The following is a 26,675-nucleotide window of genomic DNA, read 5'->3' on the forward strand; positions in this document are numbered from 1 at the left end:
CCCTGATCTCATAGAGTGGTTGTAGCAGTGGTGGTAATGAGTTTTTCATCCTCGGTGTCGTCAGTACAGACGACAACGAAGGTATCTTTGAGCGACAGAATCGCATTAAACTTGACTTGCAGTCTGCCGCTAATGACAGCTGCAAGTGCTAGCTTGGACGAGTCATTGACTGTCCCACTCTCTGGTTTGATCTTTACCCTGTTCGAGAAGTGCATCATGAAGTGTGGTCTACGTCTGGTCTGTGACAGAAACCAGTCTTGCCCCTGATATTTATGGGCCTCAGTACCACTTCAGGCGCAAGGTAACATTTCTTTATAGATATATAGTCTATATTAGGTGTGCTTCTTCTTCTTGATGCGCCGGTACTCTCCCGGCCTGGGTCTTTTCCAGATGGTGACCCGGCCTTGGGTCCCTGTCGTGGGAGTGTCTTGAGATCTGTCTCCCAAGGGAGGAGGTAAAAGTACCTCCTCAGCTTAGGGACCAACTGTCCCCAGGCCTAGCCACATTCCCCGCCCTCACAGGGCTCGTAGTGAGAAGCTAGGCCTTTGCTCTGCCATCCGCCTCGCCCCAGGGCTTGTGGGAGAAGTGTCTTCCCCTCCCATTAGGTATGCATACTTGTAGGAAAATCAAAAAAACTCCCCAAAAATTTACAGGGAATAAAATTTATGAATATGATAGTTTCATCATAAACATTAAAAAGCACTAATATTAATTTTCGTGGATATATAATCCTGAGAACATAGCTTTACATTCTAATATTTCGCCTTCGTAATAAGTCATAATACAAAAAAAAATTGTTCAGAGTGCAGAAGACAGCGCTCAGCATCTCGCTTTTCGGCGCTTGTTAATCATTATTTGCTAAGAGCATCTCAAGTGTAAACAACAGGAGACCAGTGAAAATATAAGCACCGTTCCAGGGCCACGGAACGCACAATAATCAAGAATTACGCTGTAACTTGGAGCGCAAATTGTAGTTAGTGTACACATAGACCAGGAAGCAGCAAGCACTCAGTATTCTGACACAGCCCTATCACTCCTGATTCAATTACTGGAACCAACCTAGCAATGGAATCTCTCTCTCTCTCTCTCTCTCTCTCTCTCTCTCTCTCTCTCTCTCTCTCTCTCTCTCTCTCTCTCTCTCTCTCTCTCTCTCTCTCTCTCTCTCTCTCTCTCACGCACACAGTTGTGCTCGCTGATTTGCAATCTCCTCATAACAGTTAAATAGTTCGAGCCTGTCTGACGTATCGAATCCTCAGAGCTTCTTGTACTCTGTTCCTATAACTTCCATCCTCTTGTGTCCTCTAAATTCACAATATTCAGCTCAGGTTTCTCCCCGCAGATCAACTCACACGGCTAAGAAGACTGTTGTTGGAAATCTCTCGACTTTCCTTAAGAACTTCAGATGCCTGACCAGGTGTGAGCCCCAGGCAGTGTGAGCCCCAGACAGTGTGAGCCCCAGGCAGTGTGAGCCCCAGACAGTGTGAGCCCCAGGCAGTGTGAGCCCCAGGCAGGTGTAGCAGAGTGTATGCCAGGGCTGACACGTCTCGTGTAGGCTCCTAAACGATTGCTGAGGTTCCCGAAAGTCGTCCTCGAGTTTCCTTGGCGAACACCTGCCCTCGATACTAGCAGGATCTGTTCTCTCTCCCTCTCGCCTGTACTCCGTCACTGGTCTTCTTTAACCTCCCCAAAAATTCATAGCGTTGCACTTGTGTGCATCACGCTTTTCAAAGGCTGCTGTACGAACCTGCTGTGAAATGCAGCTGCGAAATTTGTAGTGACAAGTATTGCGATCCATCTGCGTTTGTAAAGCAAAGAACACACAGCGATCAAATCAGTTGGCAATGACTAGCTCTTGTCCTCTTTTTGTCATCTATGAGCGTGATGGCCAAGTGGTTAGTACTTCGGACTGTCACCTGACACTCCATCATTCAAGTTGCAGAGAAATACTTTGAACTGTTACAAGCTTTTATTACCCTAAACAGCTCGTGGGGAAGTAGGTAGGCTGTAGTTCCCTCGCTCCTTACATCGTTAATACGTTGGTTAGTTGGGAATTGTAAAGAAGCAGTCACAGTGTCAGTCATACTCGTTTAGTCACAGCCAATCATTATTTATATCATTCTCTCTCAGCCTGTTCTCACCAGGGTCATGTCGATGCATTTATTATCATTACAGACGAGCATGTTGGTACAGTCCACAGTCAAGTTCTTCAGTTCGTAGTACTCCCAGTCCTCAGCAGGAACCAAACCTCCAGAGAGCCCCACGTTGCTGTTGCTCAGGATACACGTCTCTGTGGACTCCCTGCAAGTGGAAGATATATCTGATAAGCCGCTAGAAGCTCGAGCGGGTCATCGGTGCTGACGAAGGCATCGAAGAAGTCTTAGAAAGCAGATGTAATGATACTGACAATATGGATGAAAGAACGTGAGTGCATACATTTAGGATATCTTGATTAAAGTTTCGGTCCTGTGACCTCGATCCATTTGTAGTGAACAAGGTCCCAGGACCAAAACGTATCCAATACAGTTGTTCTAACTGTATGTATACATTTGTGTCTGTGAGGGGAAAGTTCAACAGATAGGAGTAGCAAGCAAGTATATGGTGTCGATAGTTTGATTGCCGGCTGCTTGTTAAGGTAGGGTCAGTGTCTAGGTCCCGCTATCCCCCCTCCCTTTTTCCCACCTGGAAAGGTGACGTGTGGGGCTCCGACCAAACAGTAATCACTTGACTCACAGCTCCCAGCACAACTGTATGTAAAAGCCTCTGCTCCTATTCTAGTGGATATATTGGTTGAAAGCTTCACTTTTGACCAATAATAAACTTATTCCTTTCAGTCTTGAGTTCCATGTTATGCTTTTAGATAATCACCATTTCTTTTAGATATTGCACTTATCATGGAGAGTGATTTTTCAAGCAGTGGGTAACCTTGGTCTCTAGCTTGGAATGATAGCTCGGGTCATCTGCCAACCAAAGAAACGTGTTGAAGGAGATGGACTTTACACAAGTCATGGGACGTCACTTTTGATCTACCTACCTGATTAATTGTAGTCAACCGCAGGCAACTACCCCTCATCTTTGCAGTGGTGAAGAAGCTACGTTCCTATCATCTGGACAGACTATTTAAGGCTATAGACTCTGTGAAGAACTAGTTGTTGGGTTGTCACTCAACACCTGTGACCCCCCCCCCCACCACATCCTCAGCAACGGCTACAATTTCTAAAAGACAGTGTCAACATCAACCAGACACCCCAGTTGAACTGTACATATTAGCGTTGAATTCAAATGTCATTTTTTTTATTTTCATTTTTCTTTCAAGTAGGATAAAAATTTCATATTAAAATATTTTATATTTTCATTCGTAAATAATAGTGTTTATCTTTGTATGTTATTATTTTTTCCTGAGGAGGAGCCAGCCTTGGTAATACTTACTGAAGTTGTTACAGGGCTGAGTAAGTCTTCAGTGTCTTCAGAAGGGGCGCTGGAAGTTTTACCGCCTTTCGAAGATTTGAGTTAACGAATGAGGGTATGGAAGGCCCTTTCATTGACTTATCTCAAGGTATACTCAAGATATGCATTGTCTGATAAAACCCACTCGCTGATAACAAAATAAAATTCGAGGGCCTTCCTAGCTTTTTATTTTAGCACATGCTGATAACGGAGGAACATGAAAGAATTGCCACTCGGAATAAACTATGAAGGGTACATACACAGAGCAGTGTTTATCTAACAGTGTACATACACTCAGAGCTTTCTTCCTTATTTCAGAGCTTAACATTTCCTAGACTAGTGGTGTACAGGAAACATGCAGCAATTCTGACCTTCGTGTAGTCTACAAGCATTAAACCCTATAAAGCAACCACTCAAAGTAAATTATCCATAACATGCTAAAGTTGCAGTAACACTACTCACTGGTAGTTAAACGACTTGCAGACGAAGTTCTTGGCCTGGATGCAGCGGGCAGCACAGGTTTTCTTGGTGTACAGCCATTCCCCTACCTCGTTCCCTTGCAACCTGTGCCTCACTTGCTTTCTGAACTCGTGGCTGTAGTCGGGGCACCCCACCTCGTCACTCTTGTCATCACAGTCCTAGTGAAGAGAGTGAGCAGTGAGCTCTAGGATATTACAGTAGTTGATTAGTGACTGTTCTAGTGACTAATAGATGAATGTACTAGTGACTGGTAGTGATGAATGGTTTTGAAAACCGACAAAGAGTTGAAGAATTGAGACATTTATGCAACATATGGGAATCTTTATTGAAGAAACGTTTCGCCACACAGTGACTTCATCAGTCCAATGAAAAGTAGAAATGGGTAAGGAAAGGAGGAGATTGAGATAATCAGTCCCACAGCCTGAAATCGATGTGTTCAGTCCATCACTCTTGTAGGAAGTACAGCATAGGTTTTTTTATTGTTAACACACTGGCCGATTCCCACCAAGGCAGGGTGGCCCGAAAAAGAAAAACTTTCACCATCATTCACTCCATTACTGTCTTGCCAGAAGGGTGCTTTACACTACAGTTTTTAAACTGCAACATTAACACCCCTCCTTTAGAGTGCAGACACTGTACTTCCCATCTCCAGGACTCAAGTCCGGCCTGCCGGCTTCCCTGAATCCCTTCATAAATGTAACTTTGCTCACACTCCAACAGCACGTCAAGTATTAAAAACCATTTGTCTCCATTTACTCCTATCAAACACGCTCACGCATGCCTGCTGGAAGTCCAAGCCCCTCGCACACAAAACCTCCTTTACCCCCTCCCTCCAACCTTTCCTAGGCCGACCCCTACCCCGCCTTCCTTCCGCTACAGACCGATACACTCTTGAAGTCATTCTGTTTCGCTCCATTCTCTCTGCATGTCCGAACCACCTCAACAACCCTTCCTCAGCCCTCTGGACAACAGTTTTGGTAATCCCGCACCTCCTCCTAACTTCCAAACTACGAATTCTCTGCATTATATTCACACCACACATTGCCCTCAGACATGACATCTCCACTGCCCCCAGCCTTCTCCTCGCTGCAACTTTCATCACCCATGCTTCACACCCATATAAGAGCGTTGGTAAAACTATACTCTCATACATTACCCTCTTTGCCTCCAAGGACAAAGTTCTTTGTCTCCACAGACTCCTAAGTGCACCACTCACCCTTTTCCCCCTTCATCAATTCTATGATTCACCTCATCTTTCATAGACTCATCCGCTGACACGTCCACTCCCAAATATCTGAATACATTCACCTCCTCCATACTCTCTCCCTCCAATCTGATATCCAATCTTTCATCACCTAATCTTTTTGTTATCCTCATAACCTTACTCTTTCCTGTATTCACTTTTAATTTTCTTCTTTTGCACACCCTACCAAATTCACCCACCAACCTCTGCAACTTCTCTTCAGAATCTCCCAAGAGCACAGTGTCATCAACAAAGAGCAACTGTGACAACTCCCACTTTGTGTGTGATTCTTTATCTTTTAACTCCACGCTTCTTGCCAAGACCCTCGCATTTACTTCTCTTACAACCCCATCTATAAATATATTAAACAACCACGGTGACATCACACATCCCTGTCTAATGCCTACTTTTACTGGGAAATAATCTCCCTCTTTCCTACATACTCTAACTTGAGCCTCACTATCCTCGTAAAAACTCTTCACTGCTTTCAGTAACCTACCTCCTACACCATACACCTGCAACATCTGCCACATTGCCCCCCTATCCACCCTGTCATACGCCTTTTCCAAATCCATAAATGCCACAAAAACCTCTTTAGCCTTATCTAAATACTGTTCACTTATATGTTTCACTGTAAACACATGGTCCACACACCCCCTACCTTTCCTAAAGCCTCCTTGTTCATCTGCTATCCTATTCTCAGTCTTACTCTTAATTCTTTCAATAATAACTCTACCATACACTTTACCAGGTATACTCAAAAGACTTATCCCCCTATAATTTTTGCACTCTCTTTTGTCCCCTTTGCCTTTATACAAAGGAACTATGCATGCTCTCTGCCAATCCCTAGGTACCTTACCCACTTCCATACATTTATTAAATAATTGCACCAACCACTCCAAAACTATATCCCCACCTGCTTTTAACATTTCTATCTTTATCCCGTCAATCCCGGCTGCCTTACCCCTTTTCATTTTACCTACTGCCTCACGAACTTCCCCCACACTCACAACTGGCTCTTCCTCACTCCTACAAGATGTTATTCCTCCTTGCCCTATACACGAAATCACAGCTTCCCTATCTTCATCAACATTTAACAATTCCTCAAAATATTCCCTCCATCTTTCCAATACCTCAACTCTCCATTTAATAACTCTCCTCTCCTATTTTTAACTGACAAATCCATTTGTTCTCTAGGCTTCCTTAACTTGTTAATCTCACTCCAAAACTTTTTCTTATTTTCAACAAAATTTGTTGATAACATCTCACCCACTCTCTCAATTGCTCTCTTTTTACATTGCTTCACCATTCTCTTAACCTCTCTCTTTTTCTTCATATACTTTTCCCTCCTTGCATCACTTCTACTTTGTAAAAACTTCTCATATGCTAACTTTTTCTCCCTTACTACTCTCTTTACATCATCATTCCACCAATCGCTCCTCTTCCCTCCCGCACCCACTTTCCTATAACCACAAACTTCTGCTGAACACTCTAACACTACATTTTTAAACTTACCCCATACCTCTTCGACCCCATTGCCTATGCTCTCATTAGCCCATCTATCCTCCAATAGCTGTTTATATCTTACCCTAACTGCCTCCTCTTTTAGTTTATAAACCTTCACCTCTCTCTTCCCTGATGCTTCTATTCTCCTTGTATCCCATCTACCTTTTACTCTCAGTGTAGCTACAACTAAAAGGTGATCTGATATATCTGTGGCCCCTCTATAAACATGTACATCCTGAAGTCTACCCAACAGTCTTTTATCTACCAATACATAATCCAACAAACTACTGTCATTTCGCCCTACATCATATCTTGTATACTTATTTATCCTCTTTTTCTTAAAATATGTATTACCTATAACTAAACCCCTTTCTATACAAAGTTCAATCAAAGGGCTCCCATTATCATTTACACCTGGCACCCCAAACTTACCTATCACACCCTCTCTAAAAGTTTCTCCTACTTTAGCATTCAGGTCCCCTACCACAATTACTCTCTCACTTGGTTCAAAGGTTCCTATACATTCACTTAACATCTCCCAAAATCTCTCTCTCTCCTCTACATTCCTCTCTTCTCCAGGTGCATACACGCTTATTATGACCCACTTTTCGTATCCAACCTTTACTTTAATCCACATAATTCTTGAATTTACACATTCATATTCTCTTTTCTCCTTCCATAACTGATCCTTCAACATTACTGCTACCCCTTCCTTAGCTCTAACTCTCTCAGATACTCCAGATTTAATCCAATTTATTTCCCCCCACCGAAACTCCCCTACCCCCTTCAGCTTTGTTTCGCTTAGGGCCAGGACATTCAACTTCTTTTCATTCATAACATCAGCAATCATCTGTTTCTTGTCATCCGCACTACATCCACGCACATTTAAGCATCCCAGTTTTATAAGTTTTTTCTTCTTCTCTTTTTTAGTAAATGTCTACAGGAGAAGAGGTTACTAGCTCATCGCTCCCGGTATTTTAGTCGCCTCATACGACACTCATGGCTTATGGAGGAAAGATTCTTTTCCACTTCCTCATGGACAATAGAAGAAATAAAGATGAACAAGAGCTATTTAGAAAAAGGAGAAAAACAAAGATGTATGTATATATATATATGCATGTGCGTGTCTGTGAAGTGTGACCAAAGTGTAAGTAGGAGTAGCAAGATATCCCTGTTATCTAGCGTGTTTATGAGAGAGAGAAAGACACCAGCAATCCTACCATCATGTAAAACAGTTACAGGTTTCTGTTTCACAGTCATCTGGCAGGACGGTAGTACTTCCCTGGGTGGTTGCTGTCTACCAACATACTACCTACATTATACATACATACCTACAGCATAGGTATGTATGTATAATGTTCGCCAAGACCGAAGTCCTGGCCGCAGTCATCTCTGGGTCCTCTTCGGGAGGGGATATCAGTGCTAATTGCCTGCGGAGTGTCTCAGTAACTTCGCGCTCCAGAAGATAGCGTGTTAGGGGGCGCTGGACAACGTACTGCCCTTGTCTACCATCAGCTTGGCTGTGGGAAAACCCAAACGAAGCCGATGGATGGCGGTACACTGCGCTCTGGACCAGCTTCTATCATATGGAGGGGGTTCTCCATGATTCGCTGCTCGGTACCACTGTTGAGATGAGGGTATCACCTAAGACCTCCCCCATAAGTTTCATGGCTCTGGCAGCCACCAGTTTGATCTGTCGTAGGCTGATGGAGACAGTAATCCCAACATGTGGATACTCAGTGGCTGCCTTGGCTGCATCATCTGCCGCCTCATTTCCCCGGATGCCAGCATGGCTGGGGATCCAGTTCTATGTCGATCTGTTACCCTGAACTTCTAAGGCTGTCATTATGCTCAGGATCGGTGTGATGAGGTGAACATTGTCCTGTGGTTGGGGATGGGAGAGGGCATTGATTGCAAAGGTGGAATCAACATGTATGAAGGGTCGGAGTCGATTCAGTAGACATTGTCACATGCCTGCTGAATCGCCACCAGCTCAGCTTGAAGGATCGTGCAGTGGTCAGGGAGTCGCCAGCCTTGTGTTTGACCATTGTGGTACAGTCCAGCTGCTGCTCTCTTCCTGTCAGGGTGGACAGAACCATCTGTGAAATACACTGCACATGTGCCTCCCTCTGCCAGTGCCATGCTTGTCTCAGCATGATTGCTGAGGATGTCTTGACTGCAGAGACGCTTAGAGGTAGGTAGTTGCATGACGCAAACATCGGCTGGATCTGGGCGCCAGGGAGGTGGTGGATGATACCCAGCAACAGGAAGGTCACAACTCTTCTCAAGGAGTAGTTGTATAGGCAGCAGCTTCCGCCCAGCAGCACAAAACGAACGAATCCAGTAGTCCGTGAAGAGAATTGGATCTTTTGTCATGGTTGTCAATATCCCTCTTAGTGGGGTATCTTGCTGCCGTTGCAGAATCGTGGCTACTTTGCAGGCATTTATGTATCTTACTCTGTCAGCCAGGGAAGGAAGCTGGGCCTCAGATCTGAGACATACTGTGTTGGTCCAGATGGGGGCTCCAAGCATAGTTCTTATCGCCTGGTTTAGTACGACCTCCATCGTTTGCCTGCTCTGCGGGAAGAGATGAGCTAATGCCGGTGCCCCGTAATCAATGAGCGAGCGTATAGCTTGTATATAGTACAAGCGAAGTACATCTTTGCTCGCCCCTGTACGGTGCCTCGTCATGGCTCTCATGGCGTTGAGTCTGAGTAGAGCACGTGACCTGACATACTCGGCCTGTTTCTGAAAGGTCAGCTTTTCATCAATGTAGATTCCCAAGTATAGGTAGGAGCCTGTCCACTCAAGTTCTATATTCTGAATACGTAATCTGTTCGCAAGATCCGGTTTCTTGAACATCACTGCAAGAGATTCCTCGGCGGAGATCTCGAGGCCTAGTTCCTTGTAAGACTACGTTGTTAGGTTCAAAGCTCTCTGAGCCTGTCGCTCCAAATTACCTTTCCCTTTCACTACGAGTGCATGATCATCATCATAGCTGAGGAGCTGCGTACCACTATGAAAGGGAAGGCTCACAAGTTCCTGCATAAGGACGTTAAACAGGGTAGGACTGAGCACACCTCCTTGTGGCGTGCCGTTTTCCATGGTTTTAAATGAAGAGTAGTGTCCCTGAAAGCTGACACAGGCCTGCCTGTCCCTGAGTGGAGGCTCCCCTGGAAGTGAAGAGCTCCACTAGTTTCTCAGCTTCTTGGGATGGGTTCGGGTGTGCTGGTGGCCTTGGCTTGCTTTTGCCAGTTGCGATGTTAAGCTTGCCTCATATCTCAGATAAGGTGGTGTGATGCCAGAATGTTGAGCACCACTCCAGCCATTTCTCAGTTTTTACTCTGAGAGAGACTTTGCGGGCATGCTGCACAATGGCTCTCAGAGTATTCCTGTTCTCTGCCGTAGGGTTACGCCTGTATAGCTTCCTAAAAGAGTTGATGCGGTGGTTCTGCTCCCGCACCTCGTCGTTGTAGAACCACCAGTCTCTTTTGTGAGTGCGTCCTGCGGACTTCTTTGGAATTGCGCACTCTGCTGTCTGGATGAGAACAGTGATCAGCTCCTGCTCACTGTATCACAGTCTTCGGATAGAGTGTATGTGGACCACCAGTCATGAAGATAATCCTGGAACACCTTCCAGTTGGCCCTCTTTACGTCCCATCCAGGAGGCACCACATTAAAGGTGGTGATCACTGCAAAGTGGTCAATGACAAGGTGAGGATGAGTTTCCCATGTGGCTCCTGCTGCGAGTTGTCTTGACCCGAGGGTAAGGTCGAGGCAGCCACCCAACAGGTGTGTGGGGTCTCCATTGTTTAGCAGTTTTACCTCTAGAATATCGTGTAGGAGCATTGCTTTGTGTCTGCCCGCAGCATTGGTTGCTGAGTGAGAGTGCAGCATTGGGCGATGTGCATTGAAGTCTCCACCCACAATAATACACTCAGTGCGTGCTAGCGCGAGAAGCTCTGCAATGTCGAGGGTGTGTCTTGGGTTCTTGTAGATGTTATAGATGGTAATGGGCGCCTCAGCATTTGGGTAAAAAGTTTGTTACCATAACTACAACAGGAGCTCATTAGGCTGGGACTCTGCACTTCTGTTCTAATAAGCGATAACCTAGTATTTTCTGAATATTATCTGTAATATTTTTTTCCCTACGATCTGATCATCATTCTAAGCATTAATTTAGACGATGACTGAGGCATCAAGTATTGACACATGTATGAAGGAGGAAAACCTTGTTTTTTTTTTTTTAGACCTGTTGAGGAGTTAGTTTCACCTATACCTGAAAATCCTCAATCCTGGGTGAATATTAGTCTAAAATAAAGGTTTTCAGTTTTAGAAGCCGTTACGACAGTAATCTCAAGCACTGTAAAAAGCTACCATAAAATATATCACACCTTTGACTTGCAGTCTATCTGAAACACTGTGAAAAGTTGACATAAAGTACAGCACGCCTCTGACTCACAAATACGCCGTCACACAGCCGCTGTCTGTCGATGCAGTCACCAGATGAACACCTGAACTTGCCTGGCGGACACACTTCCCTAGGGTAACTGCTCCTGGGCACAGCAGAGCTGTTCCTGACCGCATCCTCCACCTCAGGCTCCTGCTGCTCGCATCTTCTCGGTACACGGGAATACATGGATACATTTAATACATAGATAATCTATCAATTCATAGGGTTTCAAAGCAAAGCAAAATGGAGGAATAGTGGGCTACAAAAACGTTTAAAAACATGAGGATAATACCTGTGCATCCACAATACTTAAATATATTCAGGGCAGTTTCAGTCATGCAAGTCAGCCATCATAGCTCACTATTCCTGTTCTCATTCCTCGCTCAAAGTTGTTCCTTGATGGTGAGATGCTCTTGGTCCAAGAAACTCGATTTATTTTCTCTCTGGGTCGAACTTGACTGCCTCCCATTCAGTTCCCAGCTAGTTCAAAACCTTGGAGATGAACACTTCTCTAGGCTGAGGAACTGACCATCTCAAGGATGATGGACTGATTACATCTTTACCTTGTCACCACTACTACTGCTGCCTACAATACACTCTCCTCCGAATTTGACTGATGAAGCCTACCGTGTAGGCGAAACGTTTCAACAGTCAAGATACACAGCTGCTGTACTTGTGTCTTTCTCATCAACTTGTCAGCTTTTATACAATTTTCAGCATATACTGTCATTTACTAGATCCAATCTGTTTGTCTCTGGTCATCCCGACGCTATACGACCCCGACGTGTATCCTTGACTAGTAGTGAACAGCTTTAACTCTTTGTGCAGTAGATAGGCTACTGATCTAATACACCATTCTTCTTATATACAAGCAAGAAGGTGTTTGTTTAAAATTTTCTTTGGCATTTATTATGTTTTCCTCTATTTTTAATATAAGACGGTATATATATGTACCTATAATAAATAAATAAGTGAGATATATATATATATATATATATATATATATATATATATATATATATATATATATATATATATATATATATATATATATATATATATATACTTATATATGTGTGTGTGTACATATATATATATACATATATATATATATATATATATATATATATAAATATACATATATATATATATATATATATATATATATGTGTGTACATATATACATATATATATATATAAATATATATATATATATATATATATATATATACATATATATATATATATATATATATATATATATATATATATATGTACACACATATATATATATATGTATGTATTATATATATATATATATATATATATATATATATATATATATATATATATATATATATATATATATATATATATATATATATATATATGTATATACATATATATATATATATATATATATATATATATATATATATATATATATATATATATATATATATATATATATATATATATATATATATTTTTTTTTAATTTAGAAGTGCAAGCAGACCAATACGGTCTACATGGTCTTAACTGTTCCAAAACCAAGGGCTGGCATGCAAGACACAATCAGGTCAACGACATCATTAAGAGAACCCTTGCTACAGCTGGATGCCCTGCCGAGAGGGAGCCACGATCACTTGCAGCAAACAATACCCACAACCCAGCAAACCGCCCCGACGGGATCACCATCTATCCTTGGAAGAATGGCAAGCTCTTAGCATGGGACTATACCTGTGTGTCCACACTGGCTGACACCTATATCCATCACAGTGTGGGGCGACAGGGAGGAGCTGCTGACCACAGGGAGGAGTACAAGATCAGCAAGTACAGGGACATTAGCCAACAGTATCAATTTGTCCAAGTGGGATCAGAGACCTTGGGATCATGGGGAAAAAATGCCACACGTTTCCTTAAAGAATTGGGTTCCAGACTCATCGACACCACCAGGGACCCAAGGGCAGCCACTTTCATGTTCCAGCGCCTCAGCGTCGCCATCCAGAGGGGAAATGCTTGCTGCATACTTGGCTCACGTCCAGCCTCGGAGGAGCTGGAGGAAATTCATCATCTTTGATACATTGTGCCATTGTATTCATGTTTATGTTTTTTTCTGTAAATGTATTTTGTTTATTAAAAAATATATATATATATATTTATATATATATATTTATATATATATATATATATATATATATATATATATATATATATATATATATATCTATATATATATATATATATATATATATAGGGAGGTACCACCTCTAGAACTTTACTGGGGACCCTCATCCTCAAAGAAGACAATAAACGTACCTCAGGGAAAACTCAAGGTTCTCCCCGGAGCTGTTGGAATATTTTCTTCTCCTACCACCCCCTATATTGTATATTCTATGGGAAAATTTATTAATAGACAGAATACATTTACAGAAAACACAAACATGAATACAGTGGTACAATATATCAAAGATTATGAATCTCCTCCGAAACCGGACGCGAGCCAAGTATGCAGCAAGCATTTCCCCACTGGATGGCCACGTTGAGGCGCTGGAACGTGAAAGTGGCTGCCCTTGGGTCTCTGGTGGTATCGATGAGTCTGGAACCTAATTCTTTAAGGAAACGTGTGGTATTTTTTTCCCATGATCCCAAGGTCTCTGATCCCACTGGGACAAATTGATACTGTTGGCTTATGTCCCTGATCTTGTACTCCTCCCTGTGATCAGCAGCTCCTCCCTGTCGCCCGACACTGTGTTGGATGTAGGCGTCAGCCAGAGTCGACACACATGTATAATCCCATGCTAAGAGCTTGCCATTCTGCCAAGGATAGATGGTGATCCCATCGGGGCAGTTTGCTGGGTTGTGGGTATTGTTGACTGCTAGTGCTCAGGGCTCTCTATCGGCTGGACATCCAGTTGTAGCAAGGGTTCTCTTTATGATGTCGTTGACCTCACTGTGTCTTGCATGCCAGCCCTTTGTTTTGGAACAGTTAAGACAATGTAGACCATATTGGTTGGCTTTTGCATCGCCGCAAATACACGTGTATTTAGTGTGAATTGGGGCAGCAACGCGCAGAGCCACTGCAATACGGAGGGTCTTAGGGTCGAGGCGCGTTCCCATTGCCGAAATGGGAACTGTTTGGAGGAAGACCCCAGAGCGATGTGCATGTTAGTAAGCACTTTTTCAGCGATGGGGCCATCCCAACTTGACTGTTTGTAAGCCAGTGCTGCACTAGGTTTTGGTGTCAGAGCAGCAAGAGTCCCATTCAGTGATGGCACTGGCATAGCTAGGGTCCTGTATTCCTGCTGAGTCACTGAGATTGTCTCGAAGAATTTGTTTTATTAACTTATTTGATGTTATGGAAGAGGATAGGAAAACTGGTAGGGTAATTTGGGAGGATTTGCGTACTCCCAGTCCCCAAAGCCTGACTGGGAGAGAGGCTTGCAACCACTGTCCATCTTCGAGGGAAACATTCAATACATTCTCTAGCATGATCTTAAGAAGAGGGTCATATTCCTTGAATTTCGGACTGCTGAAAGTTGAGAAGCATCTCAGGAAGTAGGTAAGTTTTGGGATTGAAAGGCACCTGATGAGAAGATACAAGGCATCATGTGTGTATCGATGTCTTTCATCCTGCCTTCCATCGTTCTGAGGTCTGAGACTTTTTTTTGTAGGATCAGATCGATGGTACTGGACCCAAGAGGTACATAAGTACACATATATACCGTCTTATATTAAAAATAGAGGAAAAAATAATAAATGCCAAAGAAAACTTTAAACACCTTCTTGTTTGTATATAAGAAGAATGGTGTATTAGATCAGTAGCCTATCTACTGCACAAAGGGTTAAAGCTGAATGTAACCTGTACACTACTAGTCAAGGATACACGTAGGGGTCGTATAGCGTCGGGATGATATATATATATATATTTGTGTGTGTGTTTGTGTGTGTCGAATACGCAAATTTTCACTTGCCCTATTCGGCAAGAAGTGCGTTGCTATTTAAGCCAAAATCGCAAGTTTTACCTATTCAGCACCACACACACACACACACACACACACACCGAGCGCGCGAGTCACGCCTTCCATGCTCCGCGAATATAAGTGTTTTTGAGGGCTACACAAGTGTTCTGCAGAGCTTGCAAAGTGTGTTAGGGTAGTGAACAATCCTAGAAGCGATTTACAATCTGCCTGAGCCACATAAGTGTTGGGAGAGCCACAATTTTATAAGTGATCAAGAAAGTAAACCATGGTGGCGCAGTCAGAGCGGGCAGGCTAGTGTGGGTGGTAAGGTGACGTCACGTGTCACCCAAGAAAGTTGATAAAGTGAAACAATCGTGTGTCCAGTGAGAGAAATACAGTGAATAGCGTGCATTATTAACGAGAAGAAATTGAGGTGGATCTACGCCAGGACGTCACATCGAGCTGGACAATCTACAGGCTGCTACAGCTGCATTGCAAGTGCTGTATCCACCTATGAGTGGTTGTGTGGGTGTTCCAGGGTTCCAATAAATCGCCAAGTTGATTGTGAATGGTCTCTCATAGCACGATAAAGAATAGGCACTCAAGTATTCAATAAGGAATAGCAATTGGTAATTCAATGAACAAGGCAAGTAACTTACTATAAGCTAGGTGGCAGGACAAGCTTTTAAGGGCAACATTGTAAGTAGGTGCGGGTCAAGTCCCAGGAGGGTGGAGGTCAGGTCACAAGAAGTTGTGGTCAGTCAAGGACCACTGAGACTCCACATTACACTGCACAAGTCACCTACCTCACACACACACACACACACACACATGCACACACACACACACACACACACACACACACACACACACACACACACACACACACACACACACGCACACACACACACACACACATACACACGCAGACACACACACACATGCAGACACACACACACACGCAGACACATGCAGACACACACACAGACACACATGCAGACACACACACGCAGACACACACACGCAGACACAAACACACACACAGACACACATACCACTCTCACTATACACACACACACAGATACACACATGTACAACAGGCCTAGTGTCTAATCGACATGTGCCTAGGACAAAATGGTAACTAACTAACACACATATCCAGACTCACACATACACTCCCCCCCTCCCCACTGACATCTCACTCCTTCCCCTGATCCCTCCTCTCCCTCTTTAACCCTCCCCCTCCCCACCTCTCCCTCCTTCCCCCTCTCCCTCTCCCACTCACCCACTTGCTTCTCCCTCCTTCCCACTCCCCATAGTCCCCCCTAAATCCCCCTCCCCACTCCTCTCCCACATAGCCACAGTTCCTCCTCTACCCCCCCCCACTCTGACATACACAATACTAACCTAACATACAGAATTACATAGGTTTCCCACTCTGAGGCAATCAGGATAAAACAAAAATGAGTTGCCAGAGAGCAACAAGAAAAACCAAGGGACAGGAGGAGGAAGCTGCAAAGGAAGATTGGGCAGCAGAGCTCATAAAAAGGGAACATGAATGGGAAAAGAAACTAGAAGAACTTAGCATGAGAATGGAAGAGAGGATAGTTATGGAAAGCAGGAAGTGGGAGGTGCAAGTCAAAGCAGCAGAGGCTAGGATACAGAGTTTAGAAGAGGAACTGAAAAATCTGAAACAGCCTAAAGAACTAAAGAACATTTTGGGATTGACAACAGAGACTGCTACCTCAGTCACAAATAAGGGGACTGTAGGGAAAGAAGGAGACAAACTGCATGTAGAAGCTCTATCAGAGGAGACTGTAGTAAATGAAAGAGCTAAGCTATATGTGGAGGCCCTAACAGACCACAGCAGAGCCCAGGGAAAGCCGAGAAGGGAAAATGACATGCCAATGAGCCCAAGTACATTAGCTAGTGAAACTGAAGAAAGGAAAGCTGCAATGGAGGAAATCAAATTGAATGAGGGGATACACAGGGATATGCAGTGGGAGAATGAAAGGTTGAGGTCAGTCTTTGTGTACGGCTCCAGGAAGTTGAAGGGGAAACATATGAAGCAAGAAAACAAGGGGAAAAAAGCAATTGAAAGCATCATGAAAGCAATAGGAGAAGAGGACATGACCCAGCTGGGAATTTTTTGGAGAATAGGGGGGTTTGTAAAAAAAGAACCCGGCCAGTGAAAGTGACTTTCAAGGCAGAATCGACTCAGAACAGGATACTGCAGGAGAAAGCACGATTAAGGGGCATGCCAGCATACAGGAAGGTGTATCTCGACCACAACAGAACACAAGAAGAAAGGCAGAAACTGAGAGAGATGGTACAAATGTGAAAGGAGGAAAGAGAGGGGATGGAGAAGACAGACAGGAGATCCCAGACCCAGGAAGAAGATCAAATACAGCCTCCCTCACAACTTCCTATAGAAGCCTCCCAACCAGGTTAACCCCAGTGCAACCAAACACTCTAAACCAAAACACCCATGCCACATCCAATGCCCCCACCCACTGCATTACAAACTCCACCCCCACAGCAACCACCCATAGTTCCTTATGAGGTCTCCCACTATACACAATACACCTCCCAGACCACAGTCTTAGAAAAGAAGTTGAAGGTGTGGTATACAAATGCAGATGGAATAATAAATAAGTATGAGGGGTGGCATGAAAGAATCAGGGAGACATCCCCAGACATAATAGCACTCACAGAAACAAAACTCACAAGAATAATAACAGATTCAATCTTTCCATCCGGATATCAAATCCTCAGGAAAGACAGAGGGAAGAGAGGGGGAGGAGGAGTTGCACTGCTCATTAAAAACCAGTGGGGTTTTGAGAAAATGGAAGGAATGGATGGCACGGGCAAAAGGGACTACCTAGTAGGAACAATCCAGTCTGAGGGACATAAGGTGATAATTGCAGTAATGTACAACCCACCACAGAACTGCAGGAGGGCAAGAGAAGAATGCGATGAGAGCAACAGAGCAATGGTCGACACACTAGCCGAGGTGGCCAGGAGAGCACACATGGGGGGAGCAAAGTTACTAGTTATGGGTGATTTCAGTCGCAAGGAGATTGACTGGGAAAACCTGGAGCCCCATGGGGGTCCCAAAACATGGAGAGCCAAGATGATGGATGTGGTACTGGAAAACCTCATGCATCAACATGTTAGAGACACTACCAGAGAGAGAGGAGAGGATGAACCAGCCATACTGGACCTTGTATTCACCTTGAGTAGTTCGTAAATCGAGGATATCATGTATGAAAGGCCCCTGGGAGCTAGTGATCATGTGGTTCTGTGCTTCGACTACATAGTTGAGCTCCAAGTGGAGAAAGTAGCAGGAATAGGGTGGGAAAAACCAAACTACGAAAGGGGGAACTACTCAGGCATGAGGAACTTCCTTCAAGACATTCAGTGGGAGAGGGAACTGACAGGAAAACCAGTACAAGAAATGATGGACTATGTGGCAACAAAATGCAAGGAGGTAGAGGAGAGGTTTGTTCCCAAGGGAAACAGAAATAATGGGAAGAACAGAACGAGTCCTTGGATCACCCAAAGGTGTAGGTAGGCAAAAGCTAGGTGTACTAGAGAATGAAAAAGGTACAGAAGACAGAGAACTCAGGAAAATAAAGAGATTAGCCGGAGAGCCAGAAACGAATATGCACAGATAAAAAGGGAGGCTCAGCGACAATATGAAAATGACAGCATCGAAAGTCAAGACTGACCCGAAGCTGTTGTACAGCCACATCAGGAGAAAAACAACAGTCAAGGACCAGGTAATCAGACTGAGGAAGGGTGACGGGGAATTCACAAGAAGCGACCGAGAGGCATGTCAAGAGCTCAACACGAGATTTAAAGAAGCATTTACAGTGGAAACCAGTAGGACTCCAGGAAATCAGAACAGGGGGGTACACCAGCAAGTGCTGGATGAGGTACATATAACCAAGGAGGAGGTGAAGAAGCTGCTATGCGAACTTGACACCTCAAAGGCGGTGGGACCAGACATCTCTCCGTGGGTCCTTAAAGAGGGAGCAGAGATATTGTTTGTGCCATTAACAAAGATCTTCAACACATCATTTGAAACTGGGCAACTCCCCGAGGTATGGAAGATGGCAAATGTAGTCCCAATTTTTAAAAAGGGAGACAGACATGAGGCACTAAACTACAGACCTGTATCACTAACATGTATAGTATGCAAGGTCATGGAGAAGAGCATCAGGAGGAGTGTGGTGGAACACCTGGAAAGAAACAAGTGTATAATTGACAACCAGCACGGTTTCAGGGAAGGAAAATCCTGTGTCACAAACCTGCTAGAGTTTTATGACAAGGTGACAGAAGTAAGACAAAAGAGAGAGGGGTGAATCGACTACATTTTTTGGACTGCAAGAAGGCCTTCGACACAGTTCCTCACAAGAGGTTACTGCAAAAGCTAGAGGATCAGGCACACATAACAGGAGAGGCACTGCAATTGAATTGGTCTATGAAGTGTTTGGCCAGAGTGTGAAAAAATACCTCCTGGAAAATAAATTGCCACTCAAGTGTGTCCTGGTACTGAGCAATGCTCCTGCTCATCCTCCAGACTTGGAAGACCAATTGTTTAGGGACTTCAATTTTATAACTGAAGTTCTTGCCTCCTAACACCACTCCTCTCATCCAGCCCATGGACCAGCAGGTCATTTCTAACTTGAGAAAGCTCTTCACCAAAGCAATGTTTCAAAGGTGTATTGAAGTGACCTCAGACACTGATTTGACCCTAAGAGAGCTCTGGAGGGATCACTGCAATATCCTCCATTGCATAAGCCTTATAGGTAAGGCTTGGCAGGAAGTGACTTCCAGGACTTTAGGGAAGTCCATGGAGTTGGAGGTGAGTGGCCAGGATGTGGAAGAGTTGGTGGAGAACCACAGGGAAGAGCTAACCACTGAAGAGCTGCAAGACCTTCAAATGGAACAGTAACAAACTGCAGCTGAGGAAATTGCTTCAGAGGAGGAGGAAGAGAGAGGGGAGAAGGTGCCTTCTTCAGTGATTAAGGACATGTGTGCAAAGTGAAATGAGTTGCAAAGTTTTGTTGAAAAATATCACCCTGACCAAGCTGAAACAAGCCATATCTGCAATATGTTCAGGGACAAAAACCTTGTCCCACTTCAGGCAAATCTTAAAGAGATGTGTACGAATGGTATATAATACCGACAAGTTGAGATTAAGACACATGTGCAACATCTGGGTATCTTTATTGTAGACGTTTCGCCATCCAGTGGCTTTATCAATACAAATTCTAGGACATAACTTGAAGACAGTAGAACTATGTACAGAAGATGAGGTAATCAGTCCCTCAACCTAGGAGTAGGTGCGAAGAGCACCATAGTCGTGGAGATTCTGAAGCAGAAGAAAGGACCCTGGCGCTTATATAGTAACGTCAGGTGTAGCAGACGAGGGCATATTCACTGGTAGGCGGGATTCCCCAGTGGAAGTAGGTCCTTCCCAAAGAGATGGGTTAGTTGTAGTAGTAGTTGTCGTAGTCGTGAAGGTTATGTACATGTCCTCAGAATTAAGATTCCATGATGTTGCAGTGTCTGACAAGTTGTGTACGAATGGTATATAATACCGACAAGTTGAGATTAAGACACATGTGCAACATCTGGGTATCTTTATTGTAGACGTTTCGCCATCCAGTGGCTTTATCAATACAAATTCTAGGACATAACTTGAAGACAGTAGAACTATGTACAGAAGATGAGGTAATCAGTCCCTCAACCTAGGAGTAGGTGCGAAGAGCACCATAGTCGTGGAGATTCTGAAGCAGAAGAAAGGACCCTGGCGCTTATATAGTAACGTCAGGTGTAGCAGACGAGGGCATATTCACTGGTAGGCGGGATTCCCCAGTGGAAGTAGGTCCTTCCCAAAGAGATGGGTTAGTTGTAGTAGTAGTTGTCGTAGTGGTGAAGGTTATGGTGCTCTTCGCACCTACTCCTAGGTTGAGGGACTGATTACCTCATCTTCTGTACATAGTTCTACTGTCTTCAAGTTATGTCCTAGAATTTGTATTGATAAAGCCACTGGATGGCGAAACGTCTACAATAAAGATACCCAGATGTTGCACATGTGTCTTAATCTCAACTTGTCGGTATTATATACCATTCGTACACAACTTGTCAGACACTGCAACATCATGGAATCTTAATTCTGAGGACATGTACATAACCTTCACGACTACGACAACTACTACTACAACTAACCCATCTCTTTGGGAAGGACCTACTTCCACTGGGGAATCCTGCCTACCAGTGAATATGCCCTCGTCTGCTACACCTGACGTTACTATATAAGCGCCAGGGTCCTTTCTTCTGCTTCAGAATCTCCACGACTATGGTGCTCTTCGCACCTACTCCTAGGTTGAGGAACTGATTACCTCATTTTCTGTACATAGTTCTACTGTCTTCAAGTTATGTCCTAGAATTTGTATTGATAAAGCCACTGGATGGCGAAACGTCTACAATAAAGATACCCAGATGTTGCACATGTGTCTTAATCTCAACTTGTCGGTATTATATACCATTCGTACACAACTTGTCAGACACTGCAACATCATGGAATCTTAATTCTGAGGACATGTACATAACCTTCACGACTACGACAACTACTACTACAACTAACCCATCTCTTTGGGAAGGACCTACTTCCACTGGGGAATCCCGCCTACCAGTGAATATGCCCTCGTCTGCTACACCTGACGTTACTATATAAGCGCCAGGGTCCTTCTGCTTCAGAATCTCCACGACTATGGTGCTCTTCGCACCTACTCCTAGGTTGAAGGACTGATTACCTCATCTTCTGTACATAGTTCTACTGTCTTCAAGTTATGTCCTAGAATTTGTATTGATAAAGCCACTGGATGGCGAAACGTCTACAATAAAGATACCCAGATGTTGCACATGTGTCTTAATCTCATCTTAAAGAGATGCCAGAAACAGAGCTCTCTGGACAGTTTTTTGTATGACAGAGGTCCAGTGGCTCTCAAGCTGGTCCTAGTGACATTAAAAGACAAAGAAGGGAAGTAACCCCAGAGAGGAACTTGATACCTGAAGTCCTTATGGAGGGGGATTCCCCTTCCAAACAATAACCCCTAACTCTCTCTCCCCTCCTCACCTTCCATATGCCAACATGAGTCTTCAATAAAGATATGTAATGTTTATATTTATTTATATTTATTTCTCATTGTTTTCTGTATGTAAAACTATAGTTATTCTTTAAAAATTAATTTTTTTGTGAATATTTTTGGGTGTCTGGAACGGATTAATTGTATTTACATTATTTCTTATGGGAAATATTGCTTCGGTTTTCGCACTTTTCGGATTTAGAATCACCTTCTGGAACGGATTAAGTGCGAAATCCGGGGTTCCACTGTATTTTAACAGATTTATCAATTAAGTTTCTTGGGTATTTTAGATCATTAGCTATTTCATAAATTTTGGAGATTTCTTCCTGAAGAAAGATTGAAGACTCTTAAACTACATTCACTTGTAAGACGAGGAATGGGGGGAGACATGATCAAAGTGTATAAGTGGAAGATGGGTATTAACCAAAGGGAATATAAATATGGTTTTGAGGATATCCCTCCAAGAGAGAGCCCGCAATAATGGATTCAGATTAGACAAGTTTAGATTTCGAAAGGCTATAGGAAGGTACTGGTTTGGTAATAGGCCAGTTGATGAGTGGAACAGTCTGCCTAGTAGGGTTATCAAAGCTAAAACCTTGGGTAGTTTTAAATTTATGCTGGATAAATACATGAGTGAGAGGGGTTGGATTTGAGTGGGACTTGCATGTGAGTAAATAGAATTACCAAAGCTTATTGTCTGGGTAGTGTTTATTCTGTTAGTGGGTTGGATTTGTGAAGGACCTGCCTAGTATGAGCCAACAGGCCTACTGCAGTGTTCCTTCTTTCCTCTGTTCTTTTCTTATCTTTGTCGTGGTACAACACAACTGCAATAAAATCATTGTCCTCATACCTGGGAATATCGCAAAAACTGGCTTCTTCTCTGGCAGTGAAGCACCATGGCATGTCATCATTGTCTGGGTTGGCACAGTAGTTGTCCCTGAGGTCAGCAGCCATAAGTAAAGCCTTCACCTTTGGTTGAACCCTCGGGTCACTCCACGACAAGCAGGGTTCACCCTGAGCAGTGATGTTGCCTGTGCCTGAGTAAGTCATCCCTCGGCCGTTGATGCAGCCTGGTCAAAGAAAACAGAATAGTCAGTCATTCTCTAAGAGAAATGTCGGTATTTTTCCTAAGCAAGTAAGTTTAATTAGGTAAGTTTATTTAGGCTCTGGTACACATAAATGTAGGACAACAAATTATCTTAGGTAGTAACATATGTAATAATCGCTAACAAGAGATACAAGATGCAAAACAACCACGAGGGAAGTTGAATGATAGCTCTAGGTCTTTCGTGTTGCAGTCAACACGTCATCAGGAGCTTGCAGTGTTGCAGGAATGAGTAAGAAGTCCAAGCAAATTCTTTTAGGGGAAAGCTTTTGCCAGATTCCAGCAAAAAACTTTCCACGTGAACGAATTTGCTTGGACTTCCTACTCATTCCTGCAACACTTCAAGCTCCTGATGACGTGTTGACTGCAACAGGAAAGGCCTAGAGCTATCATTCAACTTCCCCCGTGGTTGTTTTGCACGGTAACATATGTGTACGTTACCTTGGATAACCCAAAGTGGAAAAAAAGCTACTTAGCAGACGGAGGATCAAGCCTCCACCACTCCTTGCGGTGAACGACCCAAATGGGGTTAACGTTTCGCATAAAGAAATTAAACTTCTCATATACTACACACAAAGAAATAAAAAAAATAATTTTTGATAGTGTCGCAACTTTGAACACTTTCATTTTGACAAACTTAGCATTCAACATACATCAGCAAAAGAATAAAAAAAAAAATCATAAATACTTACCAACGTCGATCTTGTTGGTTTCACAAACGTAGTGGAGCTTCTCCTCACAGTTCGATGACTGCAAATGTTGAACGGTGAACAGTTTCGGTGCAATATAAGAATTAAGAACATAAGAAAGAAGGAACACTGCAACAGGTCTACTGACCCATACGAAGCAGATCCATGCCATCCCCCCCCCCTCCCCCCGCGGCCAAGAGCAATGACCACCTTGTCAGGTCACTTCCACTTAAGCAAAGAGCACGGCACCAGACCTGGTAGCACAAGCTAGTCAGGTCCAACTCACACCTACCCACACCCACTCATGTATTTATCTAACCTATTTTTAAAAGTACACAAGGTCTTAGCTTCTATGACGGTACTCGGGAGTTTGACGCAGACGACGCCAAGGAAGGTAAAAACATTGTTGTTGTTGGGGATAGCCAGATTAGGTACATGGATAGGGCATTCTGCTTGAAGGATAGGAGTAGGAGGCAGAGAGTGTGTTTTCCTGGGGCTGGGATGAAGGATATTGTTAGCCGTCTGGATGACATCATGAGAGGTAATGGGAGCAATCCTATTATCTGTCTCAGTGCTGAAGGCAACGATGTTGGCAGACGTAGGAGTGAGGACCTGATTAGCAGGTATAGGTCAGCAATAGAGATAATTAGGAGGAAGGGTGGGAAACCTGTCATATGTGGCATTTTGCCAAGGAGAGGAGTTGGAAATGAATGGTTGTCCAGAGCAATTGGTGTCAATTGCTGGCTGGACAAATACTGTAAGGAAAATGCGGTAACATTCATTGACAACTGGGACCTCTTCTATGGCAGAAATGACATGTATGCCAGGGATGGGGTTCACTTATCTAGGTGTGGGGTGGGAGCACTGGCCAACGCAGTGGAGGGAGCTGTTAGGTCTTTAAACTAGGAATAGTTAGTGGTATGGGTTTTGGCGGGAAAACTGTGAAGTCGCAGGGTAGTAACATGAGTACTAGGAGAACTAGTAATAGGCAAAATGAGGTGGATATTGGAAAGCCAGTGGCACTAATTGACAAGGACAGTAATAGGTTTAGTGGAATAACAGAAAGGAGCAGGAAGGGTAAAGAGAGAGGAGGGTCATTAAATATTTATTTCACAAATAGTCGCAGTGCTAGGAATAAGATGGACGAGTTGAGACTAGTTGCTAGTGCAGGTAACATAGATGTATTTGCCATTACTGAGACGTGGTTTAATTCAAAAAGTCGGGACATGCCTGCAGAATGTCACATTCAGGGTTTTAAATTGTTCCAAGTAGATAGAAGTATCGGGAAGGGGGGTGGGGTGGCATTGTATGTCCGAGATCGCTTGAACTGTTGCATAAAAACGGGTATTAAGTCTGAAGTAACACATACAGAGTCTATTTGGATAGAATTTTCAGAGGGGCATGAAAAATTAACTTTAGGTGTGATATACCGTCCCCCAAATTTAGATAGGGACCAGGGGAGACTACTATGGGAGGAAATTGTTAAGGCCACAAGGCACGATAATGTAGTAATTCTAGGAGACTTTAACTTTAGTCATATTGATTGGAATTTCTTGACTGGGAATTTAGAATCATACGATTTCTTAGAAGTAGTTCAGGATTGTTTTTTGAAGCAGTTTGTGACAGAACCTACAAGGGGTAATAACCTGCTTGACTTAGTTCTGGCAAACCATGAATCCCTTGTTAATAATTTAGAAGTTTCAGAGGAACTGGGTGCTAGCGACCACAAATCAATTACATTTAGAATTGAATGGAAGTATGATAGTAGGGATAACTCAGTAACAGTCCCAGATTTTCGCTTAGCAGATTACGATGGGCTTAGAGAACACTTATCATCTGTTGACTGGGGTAACGAAGAGAGCTATCAATATGACAGTTTTCTGAACACAATACATGCTGCTCAAAGAACGTTTATCCCTTATAAGGAAATTAGATCAAATAGAAATGACCCAAAATGGATGAATAATAGGCTGAAATATCTACTAGGGCATAAGAAAGGAATTTATAGACGTATCAAAAGAGGCGAGGGTCATCTTATGAATCAGTATATTGACATTAAGAGGGACATTAAAAAGGGGATAAGAAAAGCTAAAAGGGACTATGAAATTAAAGTTGCAAGGGATTCTAAAACTAACCCAAAAAGTTTTTTCCAGGTCTATAGAACAAAAGTCAGAGATAAGATAGGTCCCCTTAAAAATAACTATGGGCATCTTACTGACAAAGAGAATGAAATGTGCTCGATTTTAAATAATTATTTTCTCTCGGTTTTTACACAGGAAGACACTAATAATATTCCGGTAATTAATTTTTATAGTGGATCAGAAGATAAATTATGTAACATCACAGTCACTAGTGAAATGGTTGTGAAGCAGATAGACCGACTGAAGCAAAATAAGTCACCGGATCCTGATGAGGTTTTTTCAAGGGTTCTTAAGGAATGCAAAATGGAAGTCTGTGAACCATTAACTAATATTTTTAATTTATCTCTTCAAACAGGTGTAGTGTCTGATATGTGGAAGATGGCTAATGTAATTCCTATTTTTAAAACAGGGGACAAGTCGTTACCGTCAAATTACCGCCCAATAAGCCTGATCTCAATTGTAGGCAAATTACTAGAGTCAATTATAGCTGAG

General features: G+C 43.2%; 1 protein-coding gene across 2 annotated transcripts in view; it reads right to left on the minus strand.

Moving 5' to 3' along the window:
- The window catches only part of LOC128690438 (serine protease svh-1-like), a 109,415-nt gene that overhangs the window by 36,866 nt on the left and 45,874 nt on the right, over positions 1–26,675 (minus strand). For both annotated transcript variants that reach the window (XM_070089693.1, XM_070089692.1), the window contains exons 13-17: positions 24,046–24,103; positions 23,099–23,318; positions 11,136–11,289; positions 3,907–4,082; positions 2,139–2,298 (exon numbers count right to left, since the gene is read on the minus strand). In XM_070089693.1, coding sequence (XP_069945794.1) covers positions 2,139–2,298; positions 3,907–4,082; positions 11,136–11,289; positions 23,099–23,318; positions 24,046–24,103 — 768 coding nt within the window. The remainder of the gene's footprint in view (positions 1–2,138; positions 2,299–3,906; positions 4,083–11,135; positions 11,290–23,098; positions 23,319–24,045; positions 24,104–26,675) is intronic.

The sequence above is a fragment of the Cherax quadricarinatus genome, chromosome 29 (genome assembly GCF_038502225.1).
Source record: "Cherax quadricarinatus isolate ZL_2023a chromosome 29, ASM3850222v1, whole genome shotgun sequence".
Classification (NCBI taxonomy): domain Eukaryota; kingdom Metazoa; phylum Arthropoda; class Malacostraca; order Decapoda; family Parastacidae; genus Cherax; species Cherax quadricarinatus.